The sequence below is a fragment of the Apis dorsata genome, unplaced genomic scaffold, assembly GCF_000469605.1.
Source record: "Apis dorsata unplaced genomic scaffold, Apis dorsata 1.3 scaffold_978, whole genome shotgun sequence".
NCBI lineage: Eukaryota > Metazoa > Arthropoda > Insecta > Hymenoptera > Apidae > Apis > Apis dorsata.
The window spans coordinates 99,026-116,482 of NW_006264081.1; the positions used below are offsets into that span (position 1 = coordinate 99,026).

At 18.6% G+C, this 17,457-nt stretch overlaps 2 protein-coding genes and 1 long non-coding RNA gene across 3 annotated transcripts in view; 2 read left to right on the forward strand and 1 right to left on the reverse strand.

The window, feature by feature from the left end:
* Positions 1-516: 516 nt before the first annotated feature.
* On the forward strand, positions 517-2,051 carry LOC116186590. The gene is made up of 2 exons (XR_004151610.1): positions 517-768; positions 2,013-2,051. It is a non-coding gene; the product is annotated as an uncharacterized LOC116186590 (long non-coding RNA).
* Positions 2,052-2,082: 31 nt separating this feature from the next.
* Positions 2,083-5,748, forward strand: LOC102677275 (bestrophin-4-like). The gene is made up of 10 exons (XM_006623905.2): positions 2,083-2,139; positions 2,273-2,556; positions 2,781-2,915; positions 2,980-3,146; positions 3,547-3,704; positions 3,816-4,046; positions 4,136-4,216; positions 4,325-4,476; positions 4,559-4,684; positions 4,956-5,748. Exons 2-10 carry the CDS (start codon positions 2,378-2,380, stop codon positions 5,746-5,748), a joined length of 2,022 nt encoding a protein of 673 aa, XP_006623968.2. The 5' UTR covers positions 2,083-2,139; positions 2,273-2,377.
* Positions 5,749-6,234: 486 nt separating this feature from the next.
* The window catches only part of LOC102677408 (zinc finger protein 484-like), a 17,147-nt gene continuing 5,924 nt past the window's right edge, over positions 6,235-17,457 (reverse strand). The window contains exons 4-8 of the mRNA XM_006623906.2: positions 16,887-17,243; positions 9,333-9,530; positions 7,938-8,816; positions 7,221-7,736; positions 6,235-7,093 (exon numbers count right to left, since the gene is read on the reverse strand). Coding sequence (XP_006623969.2) covers positions 6,284-7,093; positions 7,221-7,736; positions 7,938-8,816; positions 9,333-9,530; positions 16,887-17,243 — 2,760 coding nt within the window. The 3' untranslated portion in view covers positions 6,235-6,283. The remainder of the gene's footprint in view (positions 7,094-7,220; positions 7,737-7,937; positions 8,817-9,332; positions 9,531-16,886; positions 17,244-17,457) is intronic.

Genomic DNA, 17,457 nt, shown 5'->3' on the forward strand with positions numbered 1-17,457 from the left:
TATGAATATGAAAAACTTATTATCAATGTTACTAAATTGAATCAAATTTTGATAGTAATTAAAATAATTAATTTTTTTCTTATGCAAGAATTTAATTCATAACAATTAATTTGTCTGTTAATAAATAATTTTTTACATAATATTATTTATTACATAAATATATAATTTTTGCAAAGTATTTTATATATAAAATATATAATAATATATTATAATAATAATGAGAAAATATATATATTAAATATATATATTTTTAGTATTNTGAAATTTTTGTACAAATAATTTTGAGAAATATTTACTAACATATAATTCTATATAAAAATATATCTTTTTAAATTAAATAAAATATATCTTTTTTCATATCATATTTTTTCAACAATATATTAAAGAAATAAAATTAATTACAAACTTCAAAATTACTTATAAATATATATATATATATTTGAATTCTATATTGATATATTAATTATATTTCTATTAAGTTTTCTGAATAAATAAAAAATAGTTAATAGAAAATAAATCGCTTTGAATTAATTTTAATTAACTTAATCTATTTAAAATTATTATAATAAAAATTATATTAAAACGAAAGCATTTCGTAGTTTGGCCAATGTCATATGCTTCTTTCGAACAATATATTTTTAGATCGAGGAATATCGAGCTACCATCAGATGATCTGTTAGACACGTGTCATTAGAAACAACACAGAACAAGTGATTACAACATCAATGATTCCAAAGAAAAAATTCAATCAAAAAATTCATAAATCAGGTATTTTTTTTATTAAATAATGATCATAAAAATATAATTTTTCGTTAAAAATATTAATTAAAATATTTTTCATTAAATTAAATATTTACTATTAATAAATATGTAATTATATAAAAATAAATTTTCATGTAACATTTCTGTTAGTTATAATATGAATCTAATAATTAGAAAGTAAAATTTCTTATATATTAATGTATTTATTATTTATTATCCTTATTTTTCAAAGATTTTTGTAGATTTTTTTAATGTAAAGGAGAATTTTATTTTATTAGCGCATAAAAGATTCAAAATAGTAATTGAAAGTATATAAACTATTAGAAAAGTTTTATTGTAAAAGAAAATATTTAAGTTGTTTTTAAGCTTTATAATCAAAATTTAACAAATACGATATAATCAATATTTAATTGATTAATATGTAATAAATAGTTCTAATTATAAATTATTGAAAATTTAAGAATCACTTAATAAATAATATTAATAGTGAATAAGATTTATTTGATATTTTAAATTTTTAATAAGAAATTAAATATTCAAAAAATCAGAAAAATATATATTGCTAAAATATGTATAGTCTTTTTTATTAATTAATTATAAATTATTATATTAATCATATATAAAATCTTCACTGAAAATCTTTATGATGGTAATTTATTATTCTTTTTAATTGAAAAATCTTCTAAAATGTATTATATGATAATAATTTATTAATCCAAGAAAAATTTTTACTACCAATTTATCAGTAAAGATAAATAAGATGCAATTGTAGTATAAATGTTATGTTTACTCAAACGACAATTATTTCGATATTCGAAATTATATTTAACAACACTGCTACATATCTACTGGCACAAATCCCAAACTATTCGACATTATTTATGGTGCATAGACAAAAAAAATCATACCAATGCTTGCACATTACTATAACATATTATATAGTAATATAATTTTTTTTTTTTCAATATCTTTATTCATACTTATCTAATTTGTATTTTCAAGTATAGAGCTTTTTTTTCTACTTAAATTGGATTAATAATCAAATATTTATAATTTTTATTTTTAAATTGAAATATTTTAGTAAATTAAAAATTGAATAAATTAAATTGAAAAATTTATTATTGAAAATTAATTAATTTTCAATAATAATAATATAATATTCGATTTTTTAAATTTTTATTTAAAATTATAAAATATTATGTTAAATAAAATGTTATTTATATTATATTAAACATTTCATTTATTTACAGAAATCTACAATGGATTTTAAATTAATAATTCTTTCATGGAAAAAAAGTTGTAAACAAAATAATTAAAATTATTATTTCATTAGAAAGATGTCTTATTTCATCATATATTTACTTCACAATATCTAAGGTATTTATTAATTTAAAATGTTATGAAAATGATATAAAATTTATGCAAATAAAAAATCCAATATTTTTATAAGAAGAAAGTATTCATATATTATATAATTATATATAAATATTATAGAAATAATTTTTATCGGGTTTATAAAGATGAAGTTTACAGTAACAATGAAAAGAAAGAAATTACTATTGTTACGACAAAATTACTTCTATTACGAACCTGACAAATATTGAATAAAGAAAGAATGACTGTTTCATATCAATATCAAGTCGCAAATTCTACCAGAGGTGGATTTACCAGACTCCTTTTTATGTGGAGAGGTTCACTCTACAAACTTATCTATAGAGAATTACTTTTATTTTTAATTTTATTTGCTGGACTTTCTGCTATTTACCGTCATATATTAAATTCTAAACAAAAAAGGTTCGCAATTTAATTTTTATTAAACAGTATTAGAATAATGAATTAAATTATAATTTATATAATCAATGTTTCTATAATTAAGCTTTTGTATTATATATTTATATTAATGCACAAAAATTGTAATAATAAAATAGAAATGATACTTATCTCATTATAAATTATTTATAAAATAAAAAAGAAAACATTTAAAAAATTAATTATTAATTAAGCTATTTTATATTTAGAGAATTCGAACAGATCGTTATTTATTGTGACAATTTTATTAATTTAATTCCATTAAGTTTTGTTCTTGGATTCTATGTATCTTATGTTGCTCAAAGATGGTGGCAACAATATCAAGCAATACCCTGGCCTGATAAGTAAGTTATAAAAATAAATATTTAATAAGATACAGAATTTAATATTAATGATTATTATTAATAGAGTTATGCATTTAATTGCGTTATATATTACTGGAAATGATGAATACGGTCGTACTCTTCGAAGAGCTCTGATGCGTTATTTGAATCTTTCCTTGATACTTGTGTTACGTTCGATCAGTTCAGCAGTAAAAAAACGATTTCCAACACTTGATCACGTCGTTGATTCTGGTAAAGTTTTCTTTTAGTTGAATATAATTTTAACTCATATATATTCCCAAAATATATATAAATTTATTTATTTTGAAGAAAGACTAACAAGTCAAAACCTATGATATGAAAAATAATAAAAAATTTTTACAAGTAAAAATAAAAATAAAATAAATTTGAATTAAAAACTTATTTTGATAAAAATAAATCTTTTTTTAATAAAATATATATAAATTTTTAAATTTATTTATAATATTATAATATATAATATAATATAATAAATTTATAAAATTATATATAATTTATAAAATTTATATAAAATTTGTTTACATTCATAAAAATTTGTAAATAAAATTAATTTTTAATATTGATACTTAATTATTAATATTACATTGATTGACTAAATAATATCACTTTGTAGGTTTTATGACATCACTTGAATTAAATTTGTTTTTGGCGGTTCCGAGTTTAGAATTCAACACTTATTGGATCCCTTGTACATGGTTTATTAATCTTCTGAAAGAGGCGCGCCAAAATCATAGAATTCCTGATCCTCAAGGATTGAAATTAATTATGGAGGTACTATATTTTATAACATAAAAAGAATGTGTAATTATAAAGCTTTACATATTAATTCATGATATATAATCTATGTTAATAAATTATATTAATAAATAATGATCATAACAGGAATTTAATGAATTTCGTACAAAATGTGGTCTCTTATGGAGTTTCGATTGGATATCAATTCCATTAGTTTATACACAAGTAGTAACATTAGCAACATATAGTTTCTTTGGAGTAGCTTTAATTGCTCGCCAATACATTGAAGGCAAAGAAAAACAATTCCAACTACAAATTGACATTTATATACCTATTTTTACGATTCTACAATTTTTCTTTTTTATGGGTTTATTAAAGGTATCTTTAATTTTTATTATCATAAAAATATAATAATAATTATCAAAATAATAATAAAATATAATATAATACATAATACATTTTAATAGGTAGCAGAACAATTAATTAATCCCTTTGGTGATGATGATGAAGATTTTGAATTAAATTGGATAATTGATCGTCATACCAAAGTATAATTGAACTTCTTTATTTATATCTTTTCTAATATATTTAAATTATATAATTTTATTTTTTCATTTTTTATACTTAATATTAATTAACATATATTGTATTTTCAGGTATCATATCTTGGAGTAGATACTCTTATGAATCGATGTCCACCATTAGTTAAAGATATTTATTTTGATGCTGAAAATCTAATCTTACCATATACTGAAGCAGCAGCAGCTTATAAAAAGAAAACTTATCGTGGTAGTGTAGCAAATATGACGTTAGTATATTAGTAAAATTGATGTTATAAGTGAATTTAAAATGTTAACAAGTAAGGAAATAATTTTAAAATTAATATTTAGAGTTCCTGAGGAAAAACAAACCATGTTTCTACCAGATGTTATAGAAGAAGAAGAAGAAGATACAAAACCTTCACATCACACATCAACTATAAGTTTAGCTAATGATAGTCCATTATGTGAAAAACGGTAAAATTATGATGTCAATTTTTATATATTTTATTTTTTTTTTACTTTATTTTTTTAAAGTATTATTTTAAAAAATAAAAATTATTTGTTTACAGTAACTATACAAAAAAATACAAAGAATAATAAAAGATTAAATAAAAAATTATATTAAATAATATATTAAAAATGTATTAAATTTAGAAAAGCAAGATTAGATTTAGAAAAAAAAATTTATAGAAAAAAGAATTGTTTATGAAATTAAATTTTCTTAAATTAGACTCGTTTGTTTCAGCCAGATTAGTCAGTACTCTGAAACACCTACGACAATTGATCAAACTTATTCTGAAACAATTTTACAATTTGATATTCAAGAACCGATCCAAGTTAATCAAACAGAACAACGAAAAAAAATTATAACAGAAACCATGAAGAAATTTTCATCTCTAGGAAAACATTCGATATCACGAATCGATACAAATCGAAAACCACTTTTTATGTTAACAAAAAGTCCTAAAGTTGTTATACAGCCTTGGTCAAGTACATCCAATTTATCAAAATCTACAAAACAAATTATAGATACACCTATTGTATACACTACCAATATAAATCCATGGAAAGATTATAAAACATCAAATATTATGCAATCGTTTTCATTTGAAGCTTCAGAATGTTCTCAAGAAGAGAAACGATCTAATTTCGAAAATGTATATTCATCTGATAACATAAATCCCAATGATAGTCCTCATTCAGATACATGTCAAATACAATGCCATCATATAATGTGTCATTTAACACTGCCAGAAACACCTTCATCAACTTCGATAACAGCAACAGTGCCAAAAAATAGAAGTCCTAAATTTCTTGTAAAAAGACATAGATCAATGAGATTAAGTAAGAAAAAAGGTATTCAATGGAAACAAATTGTGAAAACGAATAGAAAAAATACAACAGATAACATATCAATGATTGAAAAATCATTACCATGTTCAAAAAGTTCACCAAATTTGAAATTAGAAGAAATTCCACAAAATCTAAAAAATAATATATCTGATGATAATACAAGCTTTTCATGTAAAGAAGAATAAATTTTAAAATTGCAATTATACATATATGTGATATTTGTTAAAAAATGTATAATATGTAAAATTATTTATCATTATAAAATATTATAAACGTAATATTGTTTCATTTTTATATTTGATATATTTCAATATTATTATTGTCCTTGGAAAAAATTAGTTCTTTATAAAAATATAATTAAATTTTTTAATTACTATCGATAAAAATTAAATTTTATCTTATAATCATATATCAAAATTTTTTTACAAGATTATATCTTATAGATTATATCTATAAATTAAATATCAAAAATACAATTAAAAATTAATTAATTAATTATATTTGTAATTAAAAATAATATTTTTTTGAGATTCTTTTTAAAAAATTTTTACATGTACTTTTATCTTATCTTATATGTATTTACTCACTTATTTCAATACTTACCTTAAATATTTTATTATATTTTTGTATTTATATATATATTTGCTTTACAAGAAGGATATATAAGTCGCTTTAAAAAAAGTATTCTTTAATCAATTATATCCTGCACAAGTTATTATTTTACATATTTGGATAAATTGTATAATAAGGATTTTTAAATTGCTTCGAATTAATTGCATAAACATTTGGATCATCCACTGAAAAAGATTGAATCATATTTGATGTTGTATTCTTCTGATTGTGTACGTTTGCTATCATATATTGTGGTGTAGGTGTAACTTGTCCAACAGTTGCATCTTCTACTAATTTCCTGTGAGAATAAATCAAAACTTGAGGAACATCTAAATCTGGTTGTGATACAGAATTTTCTTCAGAAACTGCAAATCCTGGAGTAGATAATTGCTGTGCTTTGCATTTTTTTCTGTGTGCATAAAGTGATCCAGCATTATTATATCTTTTTGTACAAATTTTACATGCATATGGTCTCTGTCCAGTATGTGTATAAGTGTGTTCATTTAATGAGGTTAATCTTCTAAATGACTTTGTACAAATTTGACAATGATATTTTGCTTCTCCTGTGTGCATTGTTATATGCCGTGCTAATGTATTAGCACGTGCAAAAGCCCGGCTACAATATTGACATATATAAGGTTTCTCTCCACTATGAGTACGCAAATGTAATTGTAAATAGGTGCTTTTTGTAAAAGCTCTACTGCATATGTTACAAACATATGGTTTAACTCCTGTATGAGTACGCATATGAGCTACCAAAGAACCACTTTGTGCAAAGCACTTGCTACAAACTTCACAAAGAAATCTTTTTTGCGTTTCTTTGACACGTTTATGACGTTCTATATGATTTGCTAATGATTGAGCCTGTGCAAAAGATTTAGGACAGATTACACATTTGTGAGGTCTATTATGACGATCCTGAAATAATATTAAAATTTTTAAGAAATTATTTTAAAATGAAAAAATATTACTTTGAAATTTAAAATATAAAATATAAATATAAATTTGTAAATCAATTTTATATTCTGAGAATGTTTACATTTACCTTTTTTCTTTCTTCTAAACAGTCTCCTTTATTTATATTGTCTATATCTTCTTTATCATCAAAATCAGAATTTTCAAATAATTCAGATTTATGTTTTGATTGCTCATGATCTTTTAATTTATCTATTCTTGAAAATCCTTTACCACATGTTTCACAAGTATATTTTAATCCACTATGTGTAGAAACATGCCTTTTAAGATTCCTTTTTGTTGCAAATAATTTTCCACATTGAGTGCATTGTAAACTTTCAACAGGAAGATTTTCATCTTCTTCATCTTCCTCATCTTCTTCTTCATTCTCTTCTTCTTCTTTAATAGTTTCTATAGATCTTCCTTTGGATGAATATTGAGATAAATCATCTGATTCTTCTAATTTATATTCTGGATGACTTTTAGCATGTGTAATAAATGATTTTTGATAAGTAAATTGTTTTGAACAAACTTCACATGTGAATTTTAGGTTTTTTTTTTGCTTTTTAGAAAAATCATCATTTTTTTGCACTTTTATTTTTTTATCCTGAAATTTATGATATAAATTATATTATATATAATATAATTATATATAATAAATTATATATAATTGCAATAAAGAATAATAAAATATATATCTTTTAATTAAAATTTATAATAATTAAAATTTACAAATAATTTTAATATTGTTATTGAAGATAAATTTGAAATCAAATTTATTTTTATATAATTAAATTAAAATATTTACTTGGACATTACTAATTCTCTTATCTTGTACATTTATAATTGTTTTGCTTTGCTCATATTTAATTCTCTTATGTTGATTATTTTCTTTCCTATCATGAACTTCATGACAAATTGCAACATGATTTTTTACTTTTGCAAGAGTAGAATATTGTTTATCACAAACATAACAAACATAACGTAATTTAGTTTTATGTTTATGTACAATGGCATGTCTCTGTAAAGCCACTTTTGAATGAAATGACTTAATACATTGGGTACAACGTAATCTAGTTGTACGTGAAATTAATGGTTTTTCTTCATCATCTTGAATATTATCCATCCTCGATATTTCTTCTAACATTTGTTGGTTTTCTTCAATATTTACTTCTTCTTTTAAAATATCTTTATTTTGTACTACATGACCATCTAATAGAGAAAATTCTTGTTTCATTGAATTGATTTGTCTTACAGAATTATCATTTAATAAATTTTTATAAACATTTACATTTTCTAAATTTTTTCGTTGCTCTGTATCATTTTGAAAATTTTGTGATTGATTTTCTAATTCTTTATCATGACAAAATAAATTTTCCTGTGTATTAAGACAAAAGGAAGTTTCATCTTTTATAAAACAAAAATTTTCAGGAGAGAAATTTGTAGGACAAATTTCTTGTTTTTCTACATTTTCTTTCTCAGATGATATTACACTAGATATTACATCAGCAATTATTGCTGTAACTATACTGGTGCTGGTAACAGAATCATTAGAAGATTTTAGTTTTAAGATTTGACGAAGTTTTGTATCTGAATTTTGTATTTGACATTTAAAATTATAAGATGCATCCAAACGTTGATTACAAGACAAACAGATTATTGGTGGTAAACCATCTCCTTCTTTAACCTAGAACAAATACATATATATTTTTCAAATCAATTAATAAAATATATCAATATATGATATTATCATTTTCAAAGCTATCAATTGTTTATTATATAATTTATAAATATAAATATATATACATAGTTTTTAAAGTATTATATTATTTATATTTGAGTTTATAAAATAATAAATAAAACCAAACACTGTTGTAATTATAATAATAGATTTCTTTATTAGTATACAAATAATTGGATAATAACACAATTAAGGAAATACAAATTCATAATTTTTAATTTATTAAAAATATTATAATGTATTGCTTTTTTTATTTTTTTTTTATTTTTCAAAATTTAAAATTCACTTGTAACTGTTGGCCTTCAATTATTTATTGTTAATATAAATCACATCGATCCTAAAAACTTCTTTAAAAACACAAAAAATAGACAATATTAATATTAAAAATACAAACAAAAAAAAGAAAAAAAATATTAAAAAATATTTTTTATTATGTTATTATCGCAAGAGTTATAAACTAACCTGTACTGAGGCAACAGCCATAAGTTTACGAGGAATAGTGTCCCCATTTCTAAAAAGTTCACAAATTTCAACAGCTTTTTTCAAACAGATTCGACATTCATCTCCATAAATTTTCTCATATGTATCAACTATCTGCTCGTTTTTCGAAACTTCCATTCTAATGCATTTGAAAATCAAGTTATAACTCGAACTCCCCACCTAAGAAATCGAATATATTTTTAATACGTTATTATTTGAAATTAAAATCTATTTAAACATAATAATATGAATATTATATAAAATTGTTAATTAATAATAAAATTTTGAAAAAAAACACTACAAAATCAATAATATAATATAAAAAAAAGATATGATTCATATAAAAATATAATATAAAATAATATTATATAATTAATTAATTAAATTATAAAATAATAATATTAAATAATTCATAATAATTAATTATCTTAAGTTTTAAAATATTTTACAATATAAACAAACATTAATGAAAATAAAATTATAACATTAGATTTATAATGTAATGATTTTATGATATTATATTTTAAAAAAAAGACGAAAATATACAAATCAAAAAATATATTATTAAAATGAATTTTTTTATTTATTCTTTTCTATTTTATCATTTTTATATTATCATTTTCATATAATGTTTTATTTTTTCTCTTTTTCTTAACCTCTATGTACATATTATTATATATAATAAACTCTTATTATTATATTAATAATTCATTCTTTTCTCATTCAGAAAAATAACATAACAAATATACTTTATTTTTATTACTATACTTCATATTTATGAATATTATATAAATAGACATATATTTGATAATATATCTATTAACAAGAAAACGTTAAAAATACATATATAAATTGTATTTTAAATATAATTTATCACGTTATTTTATATCACGATATTATGCACATATATATGTTTTTTAAATGCATATACATAAAAATATATAAATCTGTCTTTTATTTAATTTATTTTTATTAAAATAAAATTTTCTGAAATAAAATAATAGAATACAGGAGAATGCAAAGTAAGAATTTAAATCAAGGAAGGAAAGGTAAGAAAATATATTCTATTTTGATTTTATATGTTTTTCATTTTTTATTATTCGAATTTATTTTTCAAATCTAACAATATTACAATAGAACATTTAAAGTATAGATTTGTTTCAACGAAACATAAATATACTGTCCATATATATATCACAGAGTAAATATAATTATATATATTCATAGATTTTCTGGCAATAATTTTAACGCATCTTTTATAGAAATAAAAATTAAATTAGAAGTTTTATCTTTGTTTCTCTATCTTTTTTTTCATATTTTCCAATATTATATTTCTTTATAATTTGAAGATAAAATTAACATGCATTTATATTAAAAATTATATGAATAAAATTATTATTATAAAATTTTAAAACATATTTTATAACGTATAACGTAATATGTAAAAAACAAAAATTATATTTGAGAAAAATAAGTATATTTGAATTTAATATTAATTGTATAATTTTGTGAATATACTTTGTTTAAATTCAATAAAAATTATATACATAATAATAATCTAAAAACAGATATATTTAATTAAAATAATTATATATTATATAAATAACATATATAAATATATGTTATTTAATATATGTTATATAAATATTTATAAATTATTATATATATATAAAGTTATTATATAAATTATATATATATATATATATATCATAAAAAAATTATTTTATATATATACATACACATATATACACTATATTAATTAAAGACGCAAATTAAAAAGTATGATTTTTAAAATCATACTTTAAAACATAAAAATTTATTAAAATTTTACGTATAAATTTTAATCATATAAATAATAATAAATTTCTATTTTTTTTAAATAAAGCACTTATTTTTTTAAAGTTTCGTCACAATTTCTAAAGAAAAATATACAAAAAATATTCTACTTTTAACGGATTAAATTATTGCACTCTATCCTTATATCAGAAAAAAATCAATATATATATTGATTTATATATATTGATATATATATTCATTTATTCGAAAATGAAAGTTTGTGCATTCTTCATATTATTAAAAAATATTTAAATCTTAGAAAAAAATTTTTTAAAGCAATAAAAGAATTTCTTTTTTTTTAATTTTAGTTTTATAAAAAATATATATATAAAACTTTTAAATTATAATGCATAATTGATTACAATACTTAAAAAAATGGATTTAAATTTTTTTAATAGACAAAATTTTTAATTTTTAATTGTTATATATAATTTGATTTATTTCTATAATTATTTATAATTATTTCTATAACTATAAATAGTTATAGAACTATTTATAGTTATAGAAATAAATCAAATTATTAAAACAAAAAATATGTGCAAAAATTTATTTTTTATTGCACAAATCATACAAATAAAGTATATCATATAAATCATAAAAAAATATAATATTATAATGATTATAATCAAAAGATAATTATAATTATTAAGAGAATTAGGAACTTGTATTATTTTTTTCAAAAATGTTAATTTTTTATATATTTTTTTCACATTTTCAACAGAATTTATTTAGTAAATTCAAATTATTATTTTTTGCTTTGCATTTTATAGTTGGTCTGTAATGCGATTGTCAATAATGACTGCTTTTTTTGATATTATTGTTTTATGTGTTCTATATACTATTATTCAATTTTTATATATTCAATTCTTATAATTTTTGATTACATAAAAAAATACCGAGTATCCGTAGAATATATATCAGTTTCTTGTGCATTATAGTATTATATATAGATTTTTTTTTTATTAATAAATAATACTATATATAATAATAAATAATACTTTTGTTAATAAATTGATACTATCTATACAAAAATAATAGATATTATATTTTTAATATCTATTATTATATTTATATATCTATTATTATATTATTATATTTAATATTTGCACTTTTTTAGAATATTTCTTTATCAAGATAATTTTACTAGTTTTTTAGAAAATTTCAAAAATTATATAAATTTAAAAAAATTAATTCTAACAAAAAATGTAAAGTAATTAAAAATGGAAAAAAATAATATAATATGTATAAAAAATACATAGAAAATAAAGTTATAAATTTTTTTATGAAATTTACTTCTTAAAATTATTAGATTTTTCTAAAAACAATTTTCTAAAAACGAGAATTTTATAGCAAATATATAACAAAAATTTTTGCAAATATTATTTATTAAAAGATTTTCCAAAAATTTTATAAGTTTAAAGAATTTTTAATTTAATTTTTATTATATAAATACTTCAATATGTGTGTATTTATATACTTTCTTATATTCTTGATTTTCTAAAATTTTTATATATTTTCATAAATATATATATAAATGTATGTTGTTATGAATTATTAATAAAAATTGAACTTTATTTTAAACACAATCTATTTATTAATGAATAATATTAATATAATAATAAAAATAAAATAAATAAATAATTTGTAAAATTATAATCATCTTTAATTATTTAATTAGCTCGTTTTCAAAACTTAGTCTGATATATTAATATAAATGAAAACATTATATTTTTTAAGAATTTATTACTAAAGAAGATAAACAAGTCAGATTGATTTATCTTTTTAACATATTTTGTTAAAAGAAAAATATTTTATTTTTTATAAAAAATATATGAAAAATAACGATTATAATATTGCTAATAAAATAACGAATAATATAATATTATTTAGGAAACTGAATATATAATATTCTCTAGAAAACTGTTAATTTTAATGTTTACATTAAACTGTAATGTTAATTTTAAAAGACAATTTCATTTATATTATAATATTTTCTTTTATACATACAATCTATATATAAATGTTATATATATTATATATATGTGATATATATATTATACATGTAATATATATATAGATAGACAAAGATAAATACATATAGATATACATAGATAAATGTTATATACAAATTTATGGATACCCGGTATATTTTACATGAATTTTTATATCATAAAAATTTCAACTGGAGCATAATTTAAATAATATATTTCCTTATTTGTTTTCATATTAAATACTTTCGTTATTATGGTCTGTGATTGTTATATATCCTTCTCTACAAATTAATTTTCATTTATAGATATTAATCAATACTTATTAGGCCTAACATGTTGCATTTCTTAGGATTTAATACAATTGAAAAATTAAATATTTTTATATCTAAAATAAAATAACTGTTTATAAATTTTATTAAACAAATTAACATATTTTTAAATATTATAATATTTTATAATATTTATTTTATAGCAATTAGAAAAGCAATTTTATATAAAAATAGGAATTTTTTAACTAAAATATCGTAATATTATATTTTATTTTAGATTTTTAAATAATTTTTTTTTAAATAATCCTTTTTTTTTGCACTAATCCTATGAAATATTTTATATATATTTATTCGATTACATTTAAATTTTTTTCAGAAATCAAATAATAGTTCATATTAAAAGAAGATTTCTAACATATTTAAATTTTTAAATATATTTTAAATGCATGTTAATGCAAATAAATTGTAAATAAATGAACAAAATAAAAAAAAATGCTTAATTTAATCGAAAAATTTGCAATAAATTATATCAATAAATAATGATAATTATTTAGAAAGATGTATTTTTGATATATAATTTTTTTAATAATTTTTTATATAATTTTTAAATATGTTATAGAAATCAACATTTAAAAGAATTTTTTTCTATTTATTTAATTGCCAAATTTTACAAATGTTTCAAATACTAAGAAACTTTGACTATTATATAATATATATAGAATATATATATTATATTGTAATCTATAATATAATATATTATAGAAAAAAGTTGTTTAAAATATTGATTATAACATATTTAAGAATCATCGAAATTGAAGACGCATTTTAAATAATTATCAAAATAATTTCAATAATGTCGAAGAAAAAGCTTTTATCATATTGTTATTATTAATTTTTTCTTCTTTATACAAAATCTTGGTATGCTATTTTTCATTTAATAATATGCCTTTATCGTAAAGATTCGAAAAATAGTGTCATAACAGCTTAATATTATTTAATTGTAATGAATATTATTTTTATCGAAAATCAATATATTATCTAATTGCATCAAGTTGCATTCAATAGAAAGTTCATTTAAGAGAAATAATATCTCTTCTTGATATTTTCGGTTAATTTTATTATTTATTCATATATATCAACTCAAAAATATCATCATTAAAAAGGAAGAATGAAATTCTTATTTATTATTCATTTATTATTTAAATATTATACTTTTCTTATATCCTTTTCATCTTATTTTTCTATTTTTTTCCTTAAAATTCTTTAATTTTTTTGTTTCATCAAAAAAAAATAATTTTATCAATATCTCTCTGTAAAGAAAGTAATTAATCAAAAGTAATTTTGTGACTTTATGAGTAATAATTTATTGGCAACTATATTTAATACTATATGTTTTTGTAAATTTAAGTAGAAAATTTATTGTGTTAGAATATTTTACATTGCCAACACTAAATAACATATTACATTGCAAGTAATAAAATGTAGCATTGCAATTAATTTACGAATAACAATTAATTATCTTCCTTGTTTCTTGTTATCTTGATTATTTGAATTAAATAATTTATTAATTTTAAATAACTTATTAAACTTATTCAATTCCTGATTGTAATAAAATTTCATACCGCCATTTATTAATTATTATTCATCGGAATAATTTTACGTATTTTATATAAATTTTTCATCCAAGTACATAAAAAAATTCTAATAAAATTTAAATAATTCTTCAAATATTTTGTAAATAAAGTATTTAACAATTAAAAATAAAACAATGAATTGTAAATATTTTTATTCTATATTATTTTTTTTATTAATTTATTCTCCATTTCTATCACTAAATTGAGAAACTATTTTGATTTAAAAATCATATATATGTTTAATAAATATAAAAAAAAACTTAAAAAAAATTATAAGAAGAATTATATATATTATATATATATAATTTCTTAATATAACTGAAAAATTTATATTATACATATATATTATATAAATTATTTTGATTTTAATAGTAAAATTAATTGAAAAAAGCTAATGATTTTTTAGAAGCGTATATATAACACTGAAAAAAATTATACAATGTAATTCATAAGTATATTACAATATTGTCTTTAGTCTTTGATTTTAAAAATATTTAAATTCACGCATTCAACAAGATAACGCTAAAAACAAATAGTTTAACAAATAGTTGTTTTTTTTGATTTCCAAGATATATATATCATGTATTATAAACTTTCATTCACAATATGTTCTCATTTATTCAATTCTCGTTTATAATTTATTTTTCCCTAATTTCTTCTCCATATTTTCATTATTATAATATACACATATAAATATTAAAACCGAAAGAAAAGACTTTTGATTTCTTGATTATTAATATAACCAAACAAATGAACAAAAATATTTATAATCTTATTATCATTTTTCTCAATTTCATCATTTTTTTTGAGAATAAGTTTTAATATAAAAGTTTTTTAAATATAATTTTCTTTCATGAACTATAAATCTTATTTTTCAAGTTGGTAGAAGGAATACAGCGAAATAAGAAAATATTTTGAATTTTAAACTGCAATGTCGGTATCTATATTTAATTTCTTCTTGTAAAATGAGTGAATATTGTACGAAAAACAAAATTAGCATATAATATATAAAAAACTAATGTAAAAAATTGTTAATATTGAAGATAATAATTCTTATTTTATTTAAATTCATTTTCATTATTTTTTAACATCTTGAAAGAAGATAAGAAAAAGAATAAGAAAAATATAGATGTATAACTCTTTAAATATATAGAATAAAGAAAAATATTTCTAATAAAAATATACAACTTTCTTATTTAAAAAACAAAAAATTAATATATTATTTATTAAAAAAAAAATGTTTTTTTTTCTCTTATGATACCGAATATATAGTTTTTTATATATATTTGATAATACAAAAATATTATCTGTAAATATTATCTACTTTTAAAATTTACTTTCCAAATTATACATGTGTATATTATATAATATATTTATTATATTTATAAATCCATTAAGCAAGAAAAAAAATAATTTTAATATACAATCTTCAAATCAGAAATCTTTATTTTCTATTATAATTTAAAACTGTTTTCCAATAATCAATAATCAAAACAAATAATCTTTTATATTCGAACATATATATAATATATTATATTATATTATAATAATATATAATATTATATATTATATATATATATATATATATATATATAATATATAATATATAATATTATATTATAATATATTATGAACAATGTATATTATTATATACATGTATAATGCTATTACTTCTACCAACTCTAAATTCATTTCGAAAATATCTCTATTAATTCAAAAATCTTCGAATTATATCGGATTGATGATATCCTTAATGGTCGAATTAAAATTTGTGTTATTCGAAATCTCGATACAATACGGCATTACCTTTCCGTGTACACAGGAACCAGAAGTATCTCTATTCAGAATCAACAATAATAAGCCGGAGGTTGCAGCGAACATGCCAGCGGTCATCAATCCCAAAGCTGGAAGTTTCTTTGATGAGAACATTGATCCTTCTTCGAGTTTGAGGTAGCAAAGACCAGGAAGAACATAGGCTAATGGTACAGCAGCAAGAATGCCGTTCAATTCGAGGACCACTCCAAGACAATCAGTGGACATAGAGATTAAATAAGCGACTACTACTATTGTCAAAGTGATTATCAGATATTTTCGATCAGAATTAGGTACATAAGCTGTATGATTTTCAAGTTCATCGGTTCCTTTAATAGCTGTCAATATTACCTGAAATTTAATTAATTTTGTATAAATTTAATTGATTTTTTTTATTGATTTATATTATTCATATTAATTTTTATTATTTGTTATTTTTAATTTTAAATTTATTTTTATTTTTAATTTTAAAGTTTTATTATTTATTATTTAAAATTAATTAAAAGTGCTAAGAAGCCTTGAAACTCACTTTTCTTTAATATTTTAATTTAAAAAAAAAAATTTA

Coding starts and splice junctions, on each gene's coding strand:
- LOC102677275 (XM_006623905.2), top strand. CDS start 2,378: ATGACTGTTTCATATCAATATCAAGTCGCAAATTCTACCAGAGGTGGA. Junction 3,705..3,815: donor GATTGAAATTAATTATGGAG/GTACTATATTTT, acceptor TGATCATAACAG/GAATTTAATGAATTTCGTAC. Junction 4,217..4,324: donor TAATTGATCGTCATACCAAA/GTATAATTGAAC, acceptor TTGTATTTTCAG/GTATCATATCTTGGAGTAGA.